This window comes from Lotus japonicus, chromosome 3, assembly GCF_012489685.1.
Source record: "Lotus japonicus ecotype B-129 chromosome 3, LjGifu_v1.2".
Classification (NCBI taxonomy): Eukaryota; Viridiplantae; Streptophyta; class Magnoliopsida; order Fabales; family Fabaceae; genus Lotus; species Lotus japonicus.
In genome coordinates, this window is record NC_080043.1 from 6,837,274 (window position 1) to 6,848,422 (window position 11,149).

At 38.8% G+C, this 11,149-nt stretch overlaps 2 protein-coding genes and 1 pseudogene across 2 annotated transcripts; 1 reads left to right on the forward strand and 2 right to left on the reverse strand.

Annotated features, from left to right (window-relative positions):
- Positions 1-1,113: 1,113 nt before the first annotated feature.
- On the reverse strand, positions 1,114-3,495 carry LOC130749446 (UPF0481 protein At3g47200-like). Its single transcript, XM_057602802.1, has 2 exons — positions 3,267-3,495; positions 1,114-2,611 (listed from the first exon to the last, which is right to left on the reverse strand). The coding sequence occupies exon 2, from the start codon at positions 2,587-2,589 to the stop codon at positions 1,204-1,206; it is 1,386 nt and encodes a 461-aa protein (XP_057458785.1). The 5' UTR covers positions 2,590-2,611; positions 3,267-3,495; the 3' UTR covers positions 1,114-1,203.
- A 1,891-nt stretch (positions 3,496-5,386) lies between these two features.
- LOC130743502 (UPF0481 protein At3g47200-like) lies at positions 5,387-7,205 on the forward strand (annotated as a pseudogene).
- A 1,532-nt stretch (positions 7,206-8,737) lies between these two features.
- LOC130743503 (uncharacterized) lies at positions 8,738-9,145 on the reverse strand. Its single transcript, XM_057595753.1, has one exon. It carries the CDS (start codon positions 9,143-9,145, stop codon positions 8,738-8,740), a length of 408 nt encoding a protein of 135 aa, XP_057451736.1.
- Positions 9,146-11,149: the final 2,004 nt, after the last annotated feature.

Sequence of the window (11,149 nt, forward strand, 5' to 3'; positions counted from 1 at the left end):
GAGATAATGAAGGAAAAATTGGTTGAAACCAATTAAGCTGACACTCATAGAGATATATAAATATAAATAGAAAAACCAAATATGTGATATGTGAAGACGTGAAGTCATGAGAAAAATATGAAAAGAAAATTGGTGAAAATAAGATGTAAATGATAAGAGAATGATCAGCTGTTGCTTTAAAAAAAAAGAGAACGGTGGTGTGAATAAATGATAAGCTAATGATAAATGATAGGGTAAATAATAGAAGCATGTTGAAAATGAATTCTATAGAAAGAAAGTGAGAGAACAATATTTATAGAAAAAATTGTTTGACACTCATTCTAATGACACTCTAATTAAATGTGGTAGGCATGGTGGTGAATGTGGTGATGCAATGAGACTACACAAAAGTTGAGGAACTTGCAAAATACATTTTTATGTTCAAGTCAGCTCAAAATTAGATAAAGAAATAAATTCGAAGTCTAAAAGAACAATAAAAGAGAAAATAAATTAAGTTTAGTTTATAGTATGATCATAGTTATATATTCAGTACGTGGTCAATTGTTTAATCAATTGTAGAGACAATTAATCTTTTGTCAGCCTGTCATGTAGGTGGCATTGAGTGGACTAAACAATTTTAACCTTGCTCGAACATATAGTAAATCATATACCTTTTGTTAACCTTTTTAATTTTTATTATGGGCGCTCTTCATACTCTTCTTCAACTACACCTCATAGATCTTGCGAAAGGAAGATGGTCCCTATGGTTGAATTCCCGTAATCATAGTTCTCACCATTGAAATTCAAAGTTCGGTTTGTTGTATACGAGAAAACATAATTTGAATTTGATACAATCATGTTATTGAATTAGGGTTCCAGTGCCAAATTTGTTGGAGCAGCGGAAGTGTAGTAGTAAAAAATATAGAAAATAATCTAAATTTTTTATTTTTCTCATATTTCTTGGAGTGGAACTTACAAAACTTCTCTATTAATAGTAGTGAATATGCAAGTTAAGCATCTACATAAAAGACATTAAACTCTAGCACATCATTAGTTCTTATAACCACTATGAAATGCATTAATGAACATAAACAAAATATAACTGAACCATTACTATTCATATTACAAATTAACTACATTTAACAAGAACTTCATTTATTATCAGCTGAACACAAAATACATAGAAATATCAATATGCTATAAATAATTGCATGCAGCAACAAATTAATGGTGTTTTGGTTTATATAAATCAACAAGACGGAGAAAGTTCATAATAGCAAACACGAAAAACACAATTCCCACAGCAGTTGAGCTGATTCTCCAAGGATCACGGAAGTACACTGATGTTAACATTCCCATATAACGCTTCCATTTGCAATAGTAGTGATCATTGAGTTTCCTTGAAATCTTGCCATAATAATTATTTGTCACCACAACATTCTTGCAAAGACCATTTGTCATTTCTGCAAGTTCTTGATTGCTGCCAAGTTCATGAACAATGATTTCTTTGTCAACAAGCAATGACACATCCTGATTAGAGTTGACAAGAGAATCAATGAGAGAAACATAGCTGCAGATGAAAGGTTGGTCAGAATAGTGACATTGCTCCAAGGCAATGAGGTTCCTCAAAACACATTCTGTTGTTTGTGTTGCTTTGAATTGAGGCATTTGCAAGCGACACTGGAAAAACTTGAAGCCTGGAATGCAACCAAGGCATAAAAACCAGTTCAAAACTTGAATCCTCTTAAACTTTATTTCTAACATGGCTCTATTGTGAACTACCTCAAAGGTAACCCCTGCTTCGAAAAGCCTTGTTGCAGTTTTAAGGATGCGTTTGTTTTCAGGGGTGAAATGCTTTGATGGCTCCCACCCTTTCTCCTGAACTTCTTTTGGAAGGTAGAAACTTCTAATCAAATCAGTGAAGTGACAAAAGTTATTGATCATCACTTCTTTGATTTGATCATTTGTTGAACTTTGTGGAATATAATCTTCAAAGTAGTTCACTGCAAGCTCAACAAAACTTTGACAATTTCCATTGTAAACTTTTCTATGTAATGCTTCCAAGAGAAACATTGGAAGCTGATTTTCAAGGAGCAACAAGTCTCTCTGGATGCCCTTGAAAATCCATGATGTTGTGAACATGTAATCCTTTTTCCTTTCAGATTGATCTGAATTTCTCAGAAACAGCTCCAAGATGAAGACAGAATCTAACAGGATCATGTCCACAAATTCATTTTCATTGATGGGGCTATTATTATCTAGCTCAGAGTAATAATGGCGAATCGTGTCAGTGTTTTCTTTGAGGAAGTCTTTGTAGTTTTCTAAAGACTTTTTGTTTGTTACACGTCCCCAGAAGGAAAGAAAATACCTTTGCTTCTGTTTATGCATTGATTCAAGTTTAGGCATGTTGTGGTGTAAAGGGCCAATTGATATCAAGTGTGGTTCATAGGCTTCTCCATCATTCACCTTCCGGAGATTGGAAGGGACCTTGTAAATGCAACACAAATCATGCATTGCTGGCCCAATATCTTTAGAAATGTCAATTATGTGTTCAATCTGTGGTTCTGTTTCATGTTCAGCAGTGTAACCAGTAGAAGCAGAAGAAGGCATTGAAATACAACTTCCTTTTGTCCTGTAAAAAGTCAACAAAGAGAAACCTGGTCAACCTACCATAAATCACTCAATAGTAATTATTTTCTTTACTTTTTTTTCTTTAAAAAATTGATATTTGAAGTCAGCACCTTCCCGACATCCAATCAACACACGCGAGTTCTAGGGGTCTAAAACGGGAGTAATATGGAAAGATATACCTTTTAGAAACTAATTTTCGGAAATTAGTTTTCAAGAGGTGTTTTTGTGGTTTTTCCGTTTTGCACATTACTAGCGGTAAAAAACTACCGAAAAAATGTCTAAATCTCGATTGAGTGTCGCGACAGTCAGGGTTTATATGGCTTGAACTTTTTTAAGTATACATACCTCATGGGGTTGTCTGTCCATTTTTTCCTAAATCACTTTGCTATTGACACGAAACTTAAAAACAAAGCACTTACGTTAATAAAACTTATGCAAGAAAAAACAAACACTAAAGTAGTGAGAAGATAGCACATAAATTCCTTTGATGGATCTCATCCAGAGTTTATCTAGTCTAATTAACTAAAATAAAAAATACACACAAGGTATAGATTTAACAGACATGCAATCAATTCTCCCTTGAAGGAAACACTTCAGTTTCTAGAAAAGAAATCAAAGCTAGGGGACCAAGCTTTGTTTAATAAGTAACTAATTACCTGTGATGGTGATGGAAAGTATGGGCTATAGTTTCACTTCCTTTCAAAATGCTCTGCAGCTCTCTCTGTTAGGGTCCTTCCTGAGCTGCTGTGAAGCTCCACTACACTGGGACATTAATTTATACAGGACTAAAAGCACATGAATCCATTTTTTATAGAATTCAAAATAATTGATGGAGGACTGACTTAGTATGTAACAAGAAGATGCTAGCTTATTCTCAAGTCAACGAGCAACCCAAGTTATTTTGATCATAAACATATTTTTGCAAAAGTAAAATATTTCTCTTGCACAATGCATGTGAGGAGACGACAAACGAGTACAGAGATGGACGATAAAAATATTACAAGTTGTGGGAGACTTTTAGTAAATAGGTTGTCAATGAATGAATAAGTGAATATAATTATTGATTGTGGGTGTGTATGTAATTGTCAATATTGAGGGAAATGCAACACAAAATAGCAAGTGGGACTGAGAAGTTGGTAGGAATAGAAATTCAAACGATGGATACATTAGTATATATTCATCGTTGCATCATGCATGTACGTGTGCAGAGTGCGAGACATGAAGAACTGAGGAAGGATTGGAAGACAGGGAGGAAGTAACCTTGATTTCATGATTACAATTTAATGTTCTCACCTCTCACAATAAACCACTCCTCTCACATGATATGTCACTAATTATATCAATTATAGATTAAAATGATAATGTGGTTCTTTTGCAATCAATACTCACTTCAAGAATAGTCTGATTAATTTAGCTCCAATACTAACGTCGGCCATGACACCGACATCAAATTTAGATACTTAGCATACGTAAACAAGACCAATGTAAAGCCGACCCGAGCGGCAAAAACTTAATCATTGCACCTTAGTGTAGCATCGACTTGGTCAACGTTGCATCGTGTTAGTTAACTATAGTATTTGGCGTCAGTTGACCTACGCAAAATTCACCAGCCACCATAGCGTCCACCCGCGCACTATTTGCGGGGGCTAAGGGTCAATGTTACAATCATCGGCCAACTAGCGTTGGCTAGGACCGACGCTAATACCCAATGGATATGACCTATTTCAAAGACGGGAACGTTAGCATTGGCTAGGCCGACACTAATATCCATTATTTTCTCCGCCCAAGTTTCATTATAGGCCTTTCTCTTTCACATTTCCATCATTTCACTATGTCACCTTCATCAGCCCCTCTCTTGGTCTATTGCCCTCCCACTAATTTCCATCATTTCACTATTGCGCCTCTCCTCCCTCGGCCTCCGGCTACGCCCCTCCCCCTCACCTTCATCTAATGTCCCACACTCGCCTTTCCTGCCTCTCCCCCTCCTCTGCCACTATCACCCCCAACCCCTCCTGCCTTCACCTCCACTCTCACCTTCTTTATCTCCCTGGGCCACTAGATCTACCTCCTTCTCTACCTTTGCCACCCGATCTTACTATTGCACCACAGCCCCATTGTCATACCTCCACGAGCCGCACCCTCACTCCCACTTGGTCGTGAGAAGAAGCCGCTCCCTACCTCTTTTCAACCCCCCCCCTGTCATTATGCTTCCGTCGTGCTATGCCTAGAGCCTCCACCGGCTCAACATTTTCGCATTTCACTTTACTATTCAATTAATTTCATCTCATGAAATTTGTTTTTGAATGAAAAAATGGGTTGTCTAAATGACCCATGATAAAGTTTGGGTTAAATTACCCATCAACCAATCACATTGGAAATAAATTAATAAATAAAATATAGAAATTTCAACTCACTTATCTCCAATGTGATTGGATGATGGGTTATTTAACCCAAACTTTATCATGGGTTATTTAGACAACTCCATGAAAAAAAGTTTAGTTGTAGAGATGAACGATGATAGTTGAGATGCGCGCAAAATAATCATGATTGACGGATGAACAAAGCCTAAAAAAACACAACCTACAAATATTTATCTCTAAGAATGAAACGTTGCATCACTATGATAAAATAACATCAAAATTATAACTTGTGCATGATTCTTTATTATTGAATTATCTCATTTTGGGTACCAAACCTTAATTTGGGCTAAGGTACCATAGCAAACACCTTCTTTCTTCTATTATTGCAAGATTTAGAAAATGCAAATCAATCAACCAAGCAAATAAATTAAGTGGAGTATATATACAACAAATAAGAAATCTGAAAATTCTTTAGTCTGTTACGACAACAAGATGAGTCTCTCACCAAGTCAATGGGGAGTCTAACAAAAAAATCCATAGACCACACTAAAGGGGACAACACGACACCGCGTACGTACAACACCAGTTCTTGCGAAGAAAGTCGAGAGTATTTGCAAACAAGGTCATGCAAATGCAAATGCAAAGTTCAAAGTGAAGCTGCACTGCAGAAACAGCTTGTGTGACAGAAGTGGTTGTTGTTTCTTCAGACTATAAGAAGAGAGCTTTTGTGTTAATGTTAATACGCTTGCTTCACTTTCTATTTCTTCACATTTTTCTCGTCTATTCTTATCACATCATTTATTATATCTCTCATGTATCAAAACATTATTGAATACCCAATGGCTTCCGCGACAACCTATTCTGCTTCACCCGAATCATCGAAACCTCAGATCCAGCACATAATTGACATTCCAGAACAGATTGAGCCTGTTCTGCCTGATCAATGTTGCATTTACAAGGTCCCTTCTCATCTCTTGAAGTTGAATGAGGAAGCCTACACTCCACAGTTCATTTCAATTGGCCCTCTTCACAGTCACAACTCAGATCTGAAGCAGCAGGAGAAACAGAAACTAAGATACTTTCATGCATTCTGGAAACGCCTATCAAACCAACAGGCTTTAGCTTTCATGCAATATAAAGCTTTCCTTGAAGAAAACAGAGAAAATATAGGTAATTGTTACTCCAAACCGGAACTTTGCGAGGAGGACCAGTTTGTGGGCATGATCCTATTAGACTCTGTCTTCATCATGGAACTCTTCCTCAGAAAATCAAACAAATCTGAACAGAAGAATGATTGTATGTTCACCACATCATGGATTTTCAAGATCACCCAAAGGGACTTGTTGCTGCTTGAAAACCAGCTTCCCATGTTTGTTTGTGTTGGAAGAACTACACACAAAGGTGCTCCTCCTAGGAGATAATGACGACAGCAAGGAAAACCATCTCACTTTTATGGATCTTGCTTTTAACTACTTTGAAGATTACTATCCACACAATTCAACTCAAAAAATGGAGATGGTCAAGAACTGTAAATCTTGCAAACACTTCACTGATCTCATCAGGTATACCTACCTTCCAAGAGAGATTCAGGTTAATGAGGTGAATCCATCAGAACATTTCACCCCTTCTCCAGCAGAGTACTACATCCCAAGTACTGCAACAAAGTTGAATAAGGCAGGGGTTACCTTTGAGAAAGTTAAAGGCAGAAGCTATTTAGACATGAATTTCAACAAGACTCCAATCCTCAACTGGTTTCTGTGCTTTGGTTGCTTTCCGCGCTTCAAAATATTCCAGTGTCGCTTGCAGATCCCTCAATTCATAGTAACACAAACAACAGAATGTGTTGTGAGGAATCTCATTGCCTTGGAGCAATGTCACTATTCAGACCAACCCTTCATCTGCAACTATGTTTCTCTAATTGACTCTCTGATTTACACTAAACAGGATGTGGAGTTGCTGGTTGACAAAGAAGTAATTGTCCATGAACTTGCCAGCCACACAGAATTGGCAATACTGGTTAATGATCTTTGCAAATACGTTGTGGTGAACTCCAATTATTATGGCAAAATCACAAAGGAGTTGAATGAACACTCTAACAGCTTTTGGAAGCGCTCTATGGGAATAATAAAGTGTGTCTGCTTGCGTAGCTCAACTTATGTGGGACTTGCTATCTTCTTACTTGCTATTGCCAATAGTTACTTCGAAATCCTCCCATTCCCCTTCAGTATGATATAGTTACTATACATATATTTTAAATTCCTTTAGAATCTTTTAATTTCATTTAGGATTACCTTTTAATTTTGTTTAGGATTTGTTTATTTTCTGTTTAGGATATTTTGTTTTCCTATTTAAGCACTTGTAAGACATAACCTATTTAATTTATTATTTGATCATAAAATTTGAGAATTTTCTTTTTTTTTCTGGTGGATTCCAGAGTTATATCCTTTTAGGGTTCAGGGCTTACTAACCCTTGTGTGCTTCCGACCGCATACAAAAGATGAAAGGGTAGTAACTAAGAGACTTAAGTTTTGTTTTTGTTATCTAATCATTAGAAATTGGCATTATGTCTATTTAATATTTTAATTTAATAGTTATGTATAGTTGTTATGGATTGCCTCTATTATAAATGGAGGATCATCACATGTAATATGTGTGGCAAATTAATAGAATTTCTCATTTTCTATTTTTCTCCATATGTTATTTTAGTTTTATCATACAACTCTTGAATGCTTCTTATTTTTCTTGGCTCTTCATTTGAACTCCATTCGAAAGCTTTTGAAGGTTTGATTGCAATGATTCGCCGGTAAAAATAGTGGGAGAATGAGTGATGGGTGGGAGAAAAAAAAAGAGAAAGAAGAGGGAAAATGAATAATTGCCAAAGTTGATGTGAATTACATGTAGACACATATAGTGATAACGAACTAAGATTGTCACGTGAGCAGGTGATAAAAACATTTCAAACATGTTTTATGACATCATAACGACTATTTTCAATTAAACCAATTTTTCAGGCACTAAAAACTGTGAATTTTTTTCATAGCTACCATATATATTTAACCCAAAAATTAATCACATTATGTATATTCTCCATTTCAAAAAAAAAAAGTATATTCTCGACTCGTTAAATATCACCCCGTGTAAAGGATGTATTTGATCTCGTACCAAAAAATGAATCCAACTCCAGAATTTTTTGTCAAAGTCAAACTTTCTGATGGTGGTTACAGAGAATCAAAAACATAAAAAGAAAAATCAGTTTTTCTCCCACAACCCCATGCCTTGTGTTAATGCTTCCTCTTGGAGTATTTGCCCAAGGCATCTTTATGATGGTGATTACATGTGCGGAGACAAGGAAAAGCAGCAAGGCCTACAACTGGATCATTCTAAAAGACAGCAACAGTCTTCACCCTTCAGCTTATTCTTTTTTTTTGAGAAACAAATATCATGGATTATTAAAAAAGAGCCTTGGGAACAAACTCTCCCAAGAAGATAAAAGAGTACTAGCAAATACAACAGAAAAACAAACACAAAGGAAATTAACAAAACAACAGCAACAGACAAGAGGAAAAAGAAAATAAAAGAGAAGGAAAAACAAGGCAGCAACGCAAGACAGCAAAGGCCCACGGGAAACACCAGTAGAAAAGGACCAAAAAAGCAAGAAAACAACCAAGAAGCCAAACAGCAAAGGCACCACATCCGCTACACCCGCAAGCTAGCCTCAGCACCAAAATCAGAGAAAAAACAAGGCTGCAAAGATGGACAGAGGAAGGTCAGAGAACAGATTCAGAGTGCCACCACAAATCAGAGCCTCTGTTAACGCCCGCCTTTGCCAAAGAATCTAAAACCCCCTCAGAACGCCACCAGAGAGTATTTGATCGATTGCAACCTGCTTTTGCTAAATTATCAGCAGAGGAATTAGCTTCCCTGTAAATATGAAACACACCCAAGCAATGAACTTCCAACATCAGGAAGTCAATTTGGTTTAAATCATTTAACAGCTTCCACGGACGATTAGTCTTGATCGTGACCCACCCAACAGCAGTTGTAGAATCACTATCAATAATTATATCTTTCAGATTGTGATGTTGGCAAAAGATCAGAGCCTTCAAGATAGCTTTTACTTCAGCTTCATAAGCCCACCCGTGACCCATATTGATTGAGAAGAAGCCAAGAACCATGCTTCTGTAGTCACCGTTAGGAAACCCAATTTCACAAACACACAGTAAGCAAAACAGAGTAATTCAAAGAAAGGGAACGATTGTTTATTGATGAACTGTGGGAAAATACAGAAAGGGAATGGCACCCAGTTTCTGACCAGAGCAAGCTCCTATAGGAAGCTCAAGGCTTCCTACTCATATCTCTCAATAGCTAACAACCAAAGATGACCCCTCTACCTCTCTCTTCCCTCCTTATACTAATGGTTCTTACAATCCTCCTCTCCTCTCCCTCTCTCTATTCTGTTAGAAGATTACTTAGTAGGAATTCCATTCTTGCCCCTTCTAGAATAGACTCTCCAAACCTTAGGCCCACTAGAAGTGTGATGAATCAGAATATCCTTTGGGCTTGCATTCCCGCTCCTATCAATACCGGCTGCTGCAACTGCAACCTTGTCCTCAAGGTTGAAAGCTGGGAATTGACTGTTGATGGTAAGAGCGTCTTCCCATGTAGCTTCATCAGTCGATTTTCCTTGCCATTGGATCAATAACTGGGGAACTAGCTCACCCTGTCGGGTGATGGTGCGCGAAGCAAGCACTGAGGTAGGCTGTAGCAAAGGGAGGTCCTCGCCATCCAACTGTTCTGGAAGCTCAGTTTCCACAGAGTAATTCCCAATTGCTTTTTTAAGCAACGAGATGTGGAAAACAGGGTGTACGCGTGAGCCCGCTGGTAGTTGCAAGCGATAGGCCACGGCCCCAACACGAGCCACAATCGGGTATGGGCCATAGTATTTAGCAGCTAGTTTGGCGTGGACGCGAGCAACTACTGAGTTCTGGCGATGAGCTCGAAGCTTGACAAAAACCCACTCGCCCACCGTGAATGACTTGTCTACCCGCTTAGCATTAGCCTGGGCTCGCATACGTTCCTGGGCTTGAACCAAGTGTGTTTTGAGCTGTCGGAGCGCCTCGTCCCTTTCTACCAAATCACGCTGTACAGCGTCCACACGCGTCTCCCCTAGGCTCCAGCGAGTAAGGGAAGGAGGCTTGCGGCCATACACAATCTCAAAGGGGGTCTGATGCGTGGCAGAGTGATAGGTGGTGTTGAACCAATATTCCGCCCAATGCAACCACATTGCCCACGACTTGGGTTGGTCCGCTGAGAAACAGCGTAGATAAGTTTCAAGGCAACGGTTCACCACTTCCGTTTGCCCATCAGATTCCGGGTGATAGGCAGAACTCATCTTCAATTGAGTTCCCTGCAAGCGAAACAGCTCTCTCCAAAAGTGGCTCATGAATACCGGATCGCGATCGCTCACAATGGAGGAAGGCACCCCATGTAAACGAATGACTTCGCGAGTGAATAAATCCGCGACACTCCGAGCCGTGTAAGGGTGGCGTAAAGGAATAAAATGAGAGTACTTGGAGAGCCGATCCACGACCACGAATATCGCCTCATATCCCTTGGATTTAGGCAAACCAGTGATGAAGTCAAGCGACAAATCTTCCCACACTTGTTCAGGAATTGGGAGCGGCTGTAAGAGCCCGGCAGGAGAAGAAGCCATGTATTTGTGGCGTTGGCATAAATCACAGCGTCGAACAAATTCTTGGATGGAATTCTTCATTCCTATCCAATAAAGATTTGCAGCAAGGCGGCGATAGGTGCGTAGGAATCCCGAGTGGCCTCCTTGAGGAGAGGCATGAAACTCCTCTAGCATCTTGGGAATTAGAACAGAAGAACTGGACAGGACCAAACGGTTGTGGTAGAGAAGGGTCCCTCGAGTGATATGAAACCCAGGGTGTGTGTTGGGGTCGCGCTGCAAGTCTGCAACTAATTTGGAGAGTTTGACATCCGCTTGGATTTCCTCAGCCACCAATTGTTGCTCTTCCCACACAGGATGTGACACCAAAGCGTGCATTTCCCCTGTTTCTTCTACTCGGGACAGAGCATCTGCACCTCGGTTTAACTTGCCAGGCTTGTAAACAATGTCGAAATTGTATCCCAAAAGCTTGGCGGCCCAATTCTGTTGG